A 12,500-nucleotide genomic window follows, 5' to 3' on the forward strand; every position below is an offset into this window, starting at 1 on the left:
TGGATGACCCCCACCCCCAATCTCTCTCTCTCTCTCACACACACGCCCTTCCCCCCCTCACCTTCCTATGCACCTCCAAGCCATTTATACACGCATGGCTTCTACAGCGCGCGCATACACACACACACACACACACACACACACACACACACACACACACACACACACACACACACACACACACCTGTCCTACCTTTCCACTTCACGCACTATTCCCCCCAACACAAGATTATATTCATCAAGGTCGCAGGTAGGTTCCCCCCCCCCCCCCCCCTCCTCGCTCTCTCTCTCTCTCTCTTCGCCCAACCCACCCACCCTCTGTCTGTGTGACCTCAGAGGAGGGGTCACGGTGTTAGGCCAAACGGAGTCACCTTTCAGCGGAGGGAGGAGTGGAGGAAAGGAGGGACACTGAAGGTAACGAACAGAGGAGAGGAGGCAGATATACAGGAGAGAGAGAGAGAGAGAGAGAGAGAGAGAGAGAGAGAGAGAGAGAGAGAGAGAGAGAGAGAGAGAGAGAGAGAGAGAGAGAGAGAGAGAGAGAGAGAGAGAGAGAGAACGAAAACTCGCCAAAAGACAAAAAGCCTAATGGACGGGACACACTGGGCTCTCCAAACCAAGGCGCTGCTGAATCACTCCCTGGCTTAGCGAATGCCAGAGTTACCGTTAGTTAATGCCCCTGTGAACGCCTCGATTGTGTTCTGCGCGGTCCCAGCTGGTGGCCCATTCTGCCCCCTAATGACTTCGTCGGCATGGGATAAGAACTAAATACATAGACGCAGGGTGTAATTGTATCTGGCCGCACCTCCAACGCGTCTGACGGAGTCCCCGCCTGCGCCTTCGGACAGCCTGATGGCCTTGAGCGGAAACAACTCCATTACGTGGTAAGAAATTTCTGAAACTAAAGTGGCCACGCGAGTCTCCAATTAAAGTGTATATAACCCTTAGAGCAGTTTTGTTTCACTTTTTATAGTGTTTACCTTAGTCGATGCTATTTTCACTGTTGTTTTGATCTCTACATTCTTCCGTAGGGTTTTCCAGGAGGTTTAACCCGGTACCAACGACGGGCCAAATTTGTGCCATGATATAAACCCCCCAAAATAGATGATGCATAAACTGATCACAAATGCTTCGATATATATTATTAAATGGTTTGTGTGTGTGATGATTTTTCTCATTTTTCTCGCTTAGAGGGACCATTAAGAAACATGATCCCCGCTGCTACTGGGTTAAAAGTTAGAAGAAAACACCTAGGGGGACAGAAGAGCACTTGGTTGAGTAGGAAACGAGATAGGGAAGGGTGCACGAGGTCGACTCCTTTTGCTGCATAGAGGAAAACTCGTGTACGTCTGCAATTCCTCTGGCTTCTTTAACACATTCGATTTCTCTTCCTCTCGTACAGGCAGACAGACAAAACTGAACTGCTCGGAGCCGCACCCCGCCCCCCTGCCCTGCCTCTCCATCATTAGGGGTCAAGAGATCAGGGGAGAGAGAAAGTTCCCTCCACTGAAATCTCCCTCCCTCCCTCTCACTACCTGGGCTGCCACTTGGAGGTGAAATACGCAGGTGAGGTGGAAGAGGAACGAATATACTCTCTCTCTTCATCTGACCTCACTTCCCGGACGAGGCGTATATAAAAGTTTGGAGTTAACAGCCAGACGGATATAATTAGGTTCGTTCAGCCAAGTATTACACGTTTATTAGCCAAGGGAAGCAATCAGCATCAATCAAACTCGCTACCAACTGAATGGGAGAGGGAAAACAAGTAATGCCTAACGGTGTCGCATAACCCCCGTATAGAGGATGGCATCAGTGCGCTCTATACTAAGCAACGCCACACCGCCACTTCGAAGGATGATGATTACTTAGGTGTCTGATGGTGATTTATTACTGCAAGAGGTTTGGTTGGTATCGCTGTTATTTGTGTGGATGCTAGCTGTTATTTAGTCATTCCCAGTTGCTTTATTTTTGTGGCTTGAACCGAGACCCGTATCTACTCTCTCTCTCTCTCTCTCTCTCTCTCTCTCTCTCTCTCTCTAAGCCACGTCATGAACCAGCGTCACCTCTAGTCTTACGCCCCCAAAATCAGCCCCCCCTCCCTGCCTGCCTTCCCGCCTTGTCCACCACTAATTAATTCAATCACAATTCCCTCTCTCTGCGTGGCCTTCTGCCCCTCCTTCCCTTATTCCCTCTCCCTCTCCAGCACTGGCACCGATACCGATACCCACCCGCACCACCCCCACTCAACCACACCACCACCTGACCACTAACCAACCCACTCCCTCCCTCCCTCCCTGAAGCTTTCTTTCTCTCAGACTGGCATCTTTTTTCTCTCTCCCTCTCGTCCTCCCCGCCCTCCGTGCCTCCCTCCGCCACCTGTCCTCTCTCAGCCCCATGTCCACAAGGTGTACCCTCCGGCCGGTGTCCCCAAGGGTGCATTTCCGCCTCCTGGGTGTGGAGCGGCCCTGGTCAGCGCCCCAGGGTGACACAGCGACCCCTGCACACTCGGGGGACCCCATATGGCGTGGCATCAGCCGGGGAGTGCTGGGGCGGGCGGGCGGGGAGGGGAGGGGAGGAGTGAGAGGTCCGAGGGGAGGGTTCGTACGTATACACATCCAGAGATCTTCTGTGTAACCTCCTTTACTCGGCTCTCTCTCTCTCTCTCTCTCTCTCTCTGTGGTGGTGTTTTAAATGCCTAACTGTGCATATGTGTGTGTGTGTGTGTGTGTGTGTGTGTGTGTGTGTGTGTGTGTGTGTGTGTGTGTTATAATTATGCAGTTGACTGCTGACAATATCCACCACTAAGAGAGAGAGAGAGAGAGAGAGAGAGAGAGAGAGAGAGAGAGAGAGAGAGAGAGAGAGAGAGAGAGAGAGAGATTACTACATGACACGTAATAATTCCAGCTATGTTCACCCCCCCACTACCATCATCACCAGTAACACCTTCATCACTTTTTTTTTATAGTATACCCCAACGCAGATGCTTCAGCCTCCCACCCCCATCCCACTCCCTCCCCCTGTCCCCCCATCCGCTCCCTCCCCCCCCTGTCCACCCCCACCCACTCAACGAAGACAACGCCATCAACTGCTATGCCCTAAATACCTTCCATCTACTCTAATGACCTACCTACAATACTACTACTACTACTACTGCTATATATATAAATAAAAACAAAACAAAACAGTACGATGATATTATACAGACTGTACACACGCATACACACAAAAGTACCTGAAAAGTAAATACAAAAGAGACGAGAACATTTTTTGTTTTTATAATGTACACGAGGATAAGCTTGATTGACTGCACGCGTTCTCAGCTTTTGGCCTACAGCGAAGCAAATCAACACGGGAAAAAAAAAAAGACATGTTGAAAAGTTAAATTCACTCACACTCGTAAGCGGGATAAGCGCGGCAGAATTAAAAAAGAGCAACGCGCTCCACACACACACACACACACACACACACACCACACACACACACAGAGAAGCACCCATATGCGAACACATTCCCACACACAAGGAAGCGCGAATGTTTGGTTAGCGAATTTCGGAAGCAAGAAGATTGTTTTGGCACCGAGGAGGAGGAGGAGGAGGAGGAGGAGACAAGTAAAAAGAATAGGAGGGGAAGAAGAGTAAGAGATGAAAGATGTCCACAAAGGAACGAATAAATGAGAGGAAGTGCTGAGGAATGGACGGAGAGCGGGATTGGGAGAGGTTGGAAAGATATAGGAAAGGAGGAACAAATTAAAGGAAGGGAAAGGAAAGGCAAGGAAAGGAAAGGAAGGGAAAGTTGCGTTCAAGCGGAAGCACAGTACTCACGGATTTGAAGACGTTGCCTATGTGTTGTTGTTGTTGTTGTGGTTGTTGTTGAAGGGGGTCCTCCCCCTGTCAAAGCCCCACCGGAGGAAGAAGTTGCAGGAAGAGAAGAGAGAAAAGAAGACACCCAAGCCATAGTTAGTGTTGGACCTCGCGAATGGGAATGGGGAGGTAGGGAGGAGGAGGAAAAGGATATGGGGGAACGGAACGACGGAGGCCAACACATACAGTTGACATGCAAGGTGGAGATTGTGTGTGTGTGACGGAGGAGGAGGAGGAGGAAGGAAGGAACAATAATAGCTGCAGCTGGTGTGTTATCAGAGGGACTGTCTGTGTGGTGGTGGGGTGGACGGGACAACACGATCATGGAAGGTGGTGGTGGTAGTCCGCTAAAAACTAAACTAAACCAAGGTGTGTGTGTGTGTGTGTGTGTGTGTGTGTGTGTGTGTGTGTGTGTTAAAGTCTAGGTAGGTGGACAGACACTAATACAACTAACTAATGCTTTATTTCTCGTGTTGGAGTGACGTGAATGTGATCTTTAATAAAACCAACACGACTCGGGAAGCAGACGAGATAAAGGGGGAAGGGAGCAAGCCTCGATCTAAGGAGAGGGGCCACTGAGGGTCTGCGGGAGGGGGGCCTAAGAGTGAAAGGGGACGAAAATAAAGGGGGAGGGGGAAGGGGGGGGGGGGGAAGTGAACCCTCGGGAAGCTGCAGCAGCGACATAAGGACAAAGGAACAGGGAGAGGATCCAAAAATAGGTGTTGAGGTGTGAGCTAGGGAAAGGGGAGGGGAGGGGGGGGGGGGTACCGTAACAGGCGGAGGGAGGAAGTGTGCACGAAGGTGTGTAGTTACGTGCTGAGGTGCAGGTAATCCATCATGTTCCGGGGCACGAGTGTAGGAAGGGAAGGGAAGGGAAGGGAAGGGAAGGGGGGAGGGGAGGAAACTATATGATGCAAAAAAAATCGCCGTGTGCGTGTGCGTGTGTGTGTGTGTGTCGACAGGGGGACAGGTAGGGAAGGGAAGGGTGGCTATGTAGACCTATGCACGGTGATGTAGTAAGGAAATTCAAGTTACTGGTGTGTGGCGGATTAAGAATGGTAAAAGTAACGCAGTTATAGGTTTGTGTAAGGTAAAGGACAGGTAAAAGTGTGTATCAAGGTTGGTCAAGGGCAGGTCAGAGGTTACTAGCAAAGGTCGGTAAGGACAGTCCATGCACCAAGAACTGAGCCTTCAGGGAACACATGCACGGGGCGGGGGAGGAGTCGGGGGATGCACGTTTATGTTATCTGTACAATGTGAACCGTGACTCCACATTCACGTCGACATACAACTTGTTAATTAATGTACAGCAAGGCCACACATACGGCCGGGATAAGTATTGAACTAGAGACTAATTTAGAAACACAGAACCATAGTGAAGCTTAATTTTTTTTTAATGAAGTGATAACTGAATGTTAACTAATGCATTTCAAGGCCAGAAGCAGTAACAGTAGTGGTAGCATTCATCTAACACTCACTAATAACCTTTTTATAATCATTACTGTATTATTTTTATCTGAACCTGTCTCTCAAAACCCTCTTTTCCACACAAATGCAACTACTAATTTCCGAGTGCGTGGTTGAGTCTGTGGTTAGTTCGTCGCCTCCAGAGGGTGACAACCACACCATATATACTACCACTACTGCTACGACCACAACCACTGATGCCCTCAACAAGTTACTGGCGCCATTTATGTACATGAAGCTCATAAGTAGTCCAGCACCTCTACCCCGCGGCAGGGCCAGGCAAGTCCTCGACCCATTCAAGAACTCAATGGTTAAAAGAACAGAAAAGTTAAGACATGCTGTAAGGGAAGGGTAAAGTATGTACACCTCGGCATTCACACACACACACACACACACACACACACACACACACACACACACACACACACACACACACACACACTCACTCACACACACGATAGGGAGGATATAGATAGATAGATAGATAGATAGATAGATAGAGAGAGAGAGAGAGAGAGAGAGAGAGAGAGAGAGAGAGAGAGAGAGAGAGAGAGAGAGAGAGAGAGAGAGAGAGAGAATATCTACGGTTTGTTTTCCTTTGCCTCTCAACCTAAAACCACAAAATGCTTTCACACCTTCCACTTTCCCCTTTCCTCCTTACGTAATAAACTACTTCCTCTTCCTCTCTATCTTCGTGTGTGTGTGTGTGTGTGTGTGTGTGTGTGTGTGTGTGTGTGTGTGTGTGTGTGTGTGTGTTATCCCCAGCCTCCCCGGAATCAATAGGCAGTCAGGGTGAACCTCTTCCTCTCCCTACCACCCAGCATCCCCGGTTCTCACCTATACACACCTGCCTGCCTGCCTAACCTTTACTCTCTAGCCCCTCTGTTTCTCACTTAATGATCTCCCCTTCTTTACATTAACGTCTCATTTCTATAATCTACCTACCTACCTAGCTACCTACATTACCATACCATTACTTCCTTCCCCTCTAAACCCTTGCTCCATTGTTCCTCACTCCATTCTTTACCTTACAAAACCACCTGCTTACCTTACCTTTTTTCCCAGGTCTCTGTTTCTCAAGTATCTTTCTTTCTCCACATAACCTCTCCTCTCTGTATATTTATCTATCTTCTTTACCTTACTTCTTACTCCCTTTTCTTTTAACTCTTTGCTTCCTAGATCCTTACTTCGTTCTTTACTTTTTTTTTTTTGTTCTGGCCTCTGTTTCCCACGTAATTGATTTTCCTTTCTCCACAAACTCATTACTATGTACCTAACTACCTTGCTTTTTCTCTCCCTTACCTTCTCTTTGCTTCCTTCACTTCATTATTTCCTTTACATAACTAACTGCCAATCTTACCTTTTATCTCTTGCTTCTGTTTCCCGCGCAATGATCTTCCTTTCTCAACAAACTCATTTCTATGTACCAAACTAACTTGCTTTTTCTCCCTTCTCTTTGCTTCCTTCACTTCATTATTTCCTTTACATAACCACCTGCCTGTCTTACCTTTTATCTCTTGCTTCCGTTTCCCGCGCAATGATTTTCCTTTTTCCACAAACTAATTTCTATATACCTAACTACCTTGCTTTTTCTCCCTTCTCTTTGCTTCCTTCACTTCATTATTTCCTTTACATAACTAACTGCCTATCTTACCTTTTATCTCTTGCTTCTGTTTCCCGCGCAATGATCTTCCTTTCTCCACAAACTCATTACTATGTACCTAACTACCTTGCTTTTTCTCCATTCTCTTCTCTTTGCTTCCTTCACTTCATTATTTCCTTTACATAACTAACTGCCTATCTTACCTTTTATCTCTTGCTTCTGTTTCCCGCGCAATGATCTTCCTTTCTCCACATAACCTCTCATCTCTATATACATCTATCTATTACTTTACTCCCCTCTCTACTACCTCCTGTCTCCATACATCCACGTACTACCTACCTTTCTACCAATCTACCCCCATTACCTTACCTTACCTTAGCTTTACTCCCTTCTCTTCTAACTCCTTTCTTTCTGGTTCCTCGCTTCATTTATTTCCCTTACATAACCTCGACCTCACGTTTGCCTCGCCATTCCTGTTGCAGCTTCTCTCCCTCCTAGGTCCTGCTCTCCTTTATGGCAATGGAACCCTTTCTTTGTTAGGTCTGCCATTTCTAGTTGACATCATGCCCACATAATACCTTCTCTAACGATTTTTCAACTTATCTATCCCTCAGTTTTCTTTGGGTCGGTTATCAATTACGATGCTCAAGTGTTGTTTTCCCCTCTTCACTACCTCTTCCACCCCTTCCTTGCACCTTGGTTTGTGTATCTACTAAGAAAACTTAATAATTACGTACTAGGAGAGAGAGAGAGAGAGAGAGAGAGAGAGAGAGAGAGAGAGAGAGAGAGAGAGAGAGAGAGAGAGAGAGAGAGAGAGAGAGAGAGAGAGAGAGAGAGAGAGAGAGAGAGAGAGAGAGAGAGAGAGAGAGAGAGAGAGAGAGAGAGAGAGAGAGAGAGAATGGGTATAATGGGGTTACAACAACATTCACACCCGCGACATCCACCCTTCGCCTCAGCCACGCTCATTCTTAGCCTTAGTCTTACCGATGCTCCGCCCTTGGACTTGGAGGCGGCCACGTAGGCGAGGTACTGGATGACCTTCTTCGTGTTCTCGGTCTTGCCGGCGCCGGACTCTCCCGTACACAGGATGCTCTGGTCCTCACGATCTGTGGGATGGAAGGGGAAACTTAGAATGGGATGGCTCGTGTTTCTTCCTTGGATAGACTAGTCAGGTTAGAAAATCAGGAGTAAGATAAATAAACGAGAGTTGCTGATATAGAAAAAGAAAACGAGTCAGTTGTTGATGTAGAATAGGAATAGAAAGTAAACGAGTCGGACCTTGATAGAGAATAGAAATATAAAATAAGCGAGTCAGTTGTTGATGAAGAATATAAATAGAAAATAAACGAGTCAGTTGTTGATGTAGAATAGGAAGAGAAAATAATAGTTAGTTGATACAGAATAAGAATAAATGAGAAACAGAAAAGAGAAAAGAAGGGAAATAGAGCATAAGAGGAGGGTATCGGGACACCTCTCCTCCCGAAATTGACCCCTCTTTCGGCCACCTCTTTTGATGTTTTACAGGAGCAGCGAGTAGCGGGCTTTTTCTATTATATTATCGTTTCCTTTTTGTGTGTGCCCCTGAGCTGTCTCCTTTGTTGTAAAAAAAGAGGAATAAGTGTCCTTCAATAAGCTAGTCAGGTTAGAAAAAACAGGAAGATAAAAAAAATGTAAGTTGTTGAAGTTCCATATAAAGATTTAGAATAAAAAATAAAAGTCCTTCGGTTAAAAAACAAATAAAAAATCAATAGTAAAAAAAAAAAAAAAAAAAAAGCGAGTCAGCTGTTGTTGGCTCATAAAAAAAATATATATAAAAGACGTATTAATGTCACTCGGTTAAAGATATCGAGAAAAAAAAAAAGGTGAGTCAGATGTTGATAGTCCATAAAAAAATATATATAAGAGAAATGAATGTCCCTCGTATAAGCTAACCAGGTGAGAAGATCAAGAGCAAGGTAAAAAAAAAAAAAGTTGGTTGTTCATAAAAAAAGTTGTTGATTGTCCATAAAAAAAAGTTGTTGGTTGTCCATAAAAAAAAGTTGTTGGTTGTCCATAAAAAAAAGTTGTTGGTTGTCCATAAAAAAAAGTTGTTGATTGTCCATAAAAAAAGTTGTTGGTTGTCCATAAAAAAAGTTGTTGGTTGTCTATAAAAAAAAAGTTGTTGGTTGTCCATAAAAAGTTGTTGGTTGTCCATAAAAAAGTTGTTGGTTGTCCATAAAAAAAGTTGTTGGTTGTCCATAAAAAAAAAGTTGTTGGTTGTCCATAAAAAAGTTGTTGGTTGTCCATAAAAAAAGTTGTTGGTTGTATATAAAAAAAAAGTTGTTGGTTGTCCATAAAAAAAAGTTGTTGGTTGTCCATAAAAAAAAGTTGTTGATTGTCCATAAAAAAAGTTGTTGATTGTCCATAAAAAAAGTTGTTGGTTGTCCATAAAAAAAAGGAGTTGTTGGTTGTCCATAAAAAAAAGTTGTTGGTTGTCCATAAAAAAAAGTTGTTGGTTGTCCATAAAAAAAGTTGTTGGTTGTCCATAAAAAAAAGTTGTTGGTTGTCCATAAAAAAAGTTGTTGGTTGTCTATAAAAAAAAGTTGTTGGTTGTCCATGAAAAAAGTTGTTGGTTGTCCATAAAAAATAAAAAAAGAGACGAAAATGCAAAATAGGTTGTTCGTTATAACTTAAACGGGACACAGCAGCATATGAGATGGGCAAGAGAGAGAGAGAGAGAGAGAGAGAGAGAGAGAGAGAGAGAGAGAGAGAGAGAGAGAGAGAGAGAGAGAGAGAGAGAGAGAGAGAGAAAGTGCTAAGATTGCTGCTGAGAAACGACTTTTGTGTTCAGGATTCCAAGCGTGGCATTACGTCATTGCTTGGTCACTGAAGGGCACGGACACATGGCGGTAAAATAATACAAATAATACGGTGATGAAAAGATATTCCGGAGGCACATTTGAGCTAGAAATTTGACCTAAAAAAATGGGTACAAGTTATACTACTAAAAACGTGATAACAGAAGGGAATGATCAGCAGCAAGCATGGGCCTCCTCCACGCCTTTTTAAAACCCGGTAGCAGCGGGGATCATGTTTCGTAGTGGTCCCTCCAAGCGAGAAAAATGAGAAAAAAATCACCCCTCACACAAACCATTTCATAATATATATCAAAGCATTTGTGATCAGATTATGTATCATCTATTTTTGGGGGTTTATATCATGGCACAAATTTGGCCCGTCGCTGCTACCGGGAGATACAATGGATGGGGAGTGATCGGTTTCAACTCAAGACAAACGAGAGTGGGATGGCGGAGGGGAGGAAGACTGCTCTCGAATAAGGAACACCCACGGAAAACAAACTTCACTGTTCCACGTATGCTAAAGACGCCAAAACAACCACCCATTGTGACGTCACCCTGACATACGCAGTCCCCGAGCCAGAGAAGGAGCACCAACAAAAATAAGTATAATGAACCTCTCCCCTCTCTCTCAACAGTGGCGGTAATCTTCCTTATTTACCTTATTCGAATCGACGTCTGCGTTATTTATCTTCCCGTTTATTCATCTCATTCCTTTTGCAGACCTCGGCTATTCCCTGACGCTGGAAAAATGATGATAACCCGTTTCCTAAGTGCTGCCCGAAGCCACTATTCCCTGGCGCTGGAAAAATTATAATAACCCGTTTCCTAAGTGCTGCCCAAAGCCACTAAACACCTAATCAGTCCACTCATTCGTCCTCTGCAAACTCTTCTCTTTCAACTCTGTCTCTTGTCATCCCCTTATTCAACTCTCCTCCAACCTTTCGTATACCACGCCCTGTACCTCTTTTCTTCTCTCGTCTCTTAAGCCTGACAAACTCTTACTTCCCTTCTTCTCTCCTTTCCTCCCCTCTCTACTCCAATACCGCCCATCTCCTTTTCTTTCCTCTTCTCCAAACCTGCCTTGCCTTTCTTGTCTTCTCCAATCCTGCTCTCCTCCTCCTCTCCTCTTCACCAAACTTGCCTTGCTGTGCTCTACTCTTCTCCAATCCTGCCCTCCTTCTCCTCCTCCTCCTCTTTCCTCTTCTCCAATTCTCCCTATGCTGCTCCTCTCCTCGCAAATAATCTTCAAACCTGCCTTGCTCTTCTCCTCTACTCTCTCTAATCCTGCCCTGCTCCTCTTCTTTCCTCTTCTCTAACCCTCCCTACGCTGCTCATCTCCTTGCTTCCAATCTTCTTCAAACCTGCCTTGCTCTTCTCCTCTACTCTCCTTTCTCCCTCCTCCTCTCCTCTACACCGCTCATCTCCTTGCTTCCAATCTTCTTCAAACCTGCCTTGCTCTTCTCAACAACTCTCCTTTCTCCCTCCTCCTCTCCTCTACAATGCTCATCTCCTTGCTTCCAATCTTCTTCAAACCTGCCTTGCTCTTCTCAACAACTCTCCTTTCTCCCTCCTCCTCTCCTCTACACCGCTCATTTCCTTGCTCCTAATCTTCTTCAAACCTGCCTTGCTCTTCTCCTCTACTCCCCTTTCTCCCTCCTCCTCTCCTCTACACCGCTCATTTCCTTGCTTCCTATCTTCAAACCTGTCTTGCTCTTCTCCTCTACTCTCCTTTCTCCCTCCTCCTCTCCTCTACACCGCTCATCTCCTTGCTTCCTATCTTCAAACCTGCCTTGCTCTTCTCTACTCTCCTTTCTCTCTCCAACCCTGTCTATGATGCTCCTCTTCTCTCTACTCTTCTCCATCCTTAACCTGCTTCTCTCCCACACATCCAGCACCCCTACGGTCACCACTATGTCCACCAGGCTTACATAGCACGCTCGTCCTCATCCTAATTAAAGAGGGGAAGGAGGAGGAGGAGGAGGGGAAGATCACTTACACACACACACACACACACACACACACAACCTCTAGATATTATGGACTATGAATCATGACCACCATATAAGCCACCATCATCATCGTCGCTAAAACACAGATGAAGTTACGCCACTAGGAACGATTACTACTAAAATACACTTTCATTTTTTTTTTTGGGGGGGGGAGAGCGACTTTTCCTTCCTTCCTTCCTTCCTTCCTTCCTCCTCCTCCTCCTCCTCCTCCTCCTCCTCCTCCACGTGTAGCGCCAGTTCAAACATCGCCGACACCCAGCCATTACAGTCATAATTAAGCGATTTAATAACAAAACACGGACTCCGCCCCACCATCGCTGCCATATCGGGGTGTGAAGAGAGGAGGAGGAGGAGGAGGAGGAGGAGGAGGAGGAGGAGTAGGAAGAGGAAGAGGGGGAGGAGAAGGAGAGGTGTTATGAAAGTGTCGAAATCCCAAGGGGCAGGCAGATGTGTGTGTGTGTGTGTGTGTGTGTGTGTGTGTGTGTGTGTGTGTGTGTGTGTGTGTGTGTGTGTGTGTGTGAGAGAGAGAGAGAGAGAGAGAGAGAGAGAGAGAGAGAGAGAGAGAGAGAGAGAGAGAGAGAGAGAGAGAGAGAGAGAGAGAGAGAGAGAGAGAGAGAGAGAGAGAGAGAGAGAGAGAGAGAGAGAGAGAAAGGGATAGGAAAACGGGAAGGAGGAAAGGGGATAACGGAATGGAAGTTTGAGGGCGCTGAAGATTGTTGGAACA

The 12,500-nt window shown here is 45.8% G+C and overlaps 1 protein-coding gene and 1 long non-coding RNA gene across 2 annotated transcripts in view; both read right to left on the minus strand.

The window, feature by feature from the left end:
- Positions 1-3,818: 3,818 nt before the first annotated feature.
- The window catches only part of LOC127004575 (myosin-11-like), a gene marked incomplete at its 3' end in the record, with an annotated part of 78,143 nt that continues 69,461 nt past the window's right edge, over positions 3,819-12,500 (minus strand). The window contains 2 exon segments of the mRNA XM_050872456.1: positions 3,819-3,884; positions 7,912-8,033. Coding sequence (XP_050728413.1) covers positions 3,819-3,884; positions 7,912-8,033 — 188 coding nt within the window.
- On the minus strand, positions 4,339-7,905 carry LOC127004582 (uncharacterized). Its single transcript, XR_007757892.1, has 2 exons — positions 6,907-7,905; positions 4,339-6,759 (listed from the first exon to the last, which is right to left on the minus strand). It is a non-coding gene; the product is annotated as an uncharacterized LOC127004582 (long non-coding RNA).

Source organism: Eriocheir sinensis, chromosome 3 (assembly GCF_024679095.1).
Source record: "Eriocheir sinensis breed Jianghai 21 chromosome 3, ASM2467909v1, whole genome shotgun sequence".
Lineage (NCBI taxonomy): Eukaryota > Metazoa > Arthropoda > Malacostraca > Decapoda > Varunidae > Eriocheir > Eriocheir sinensis.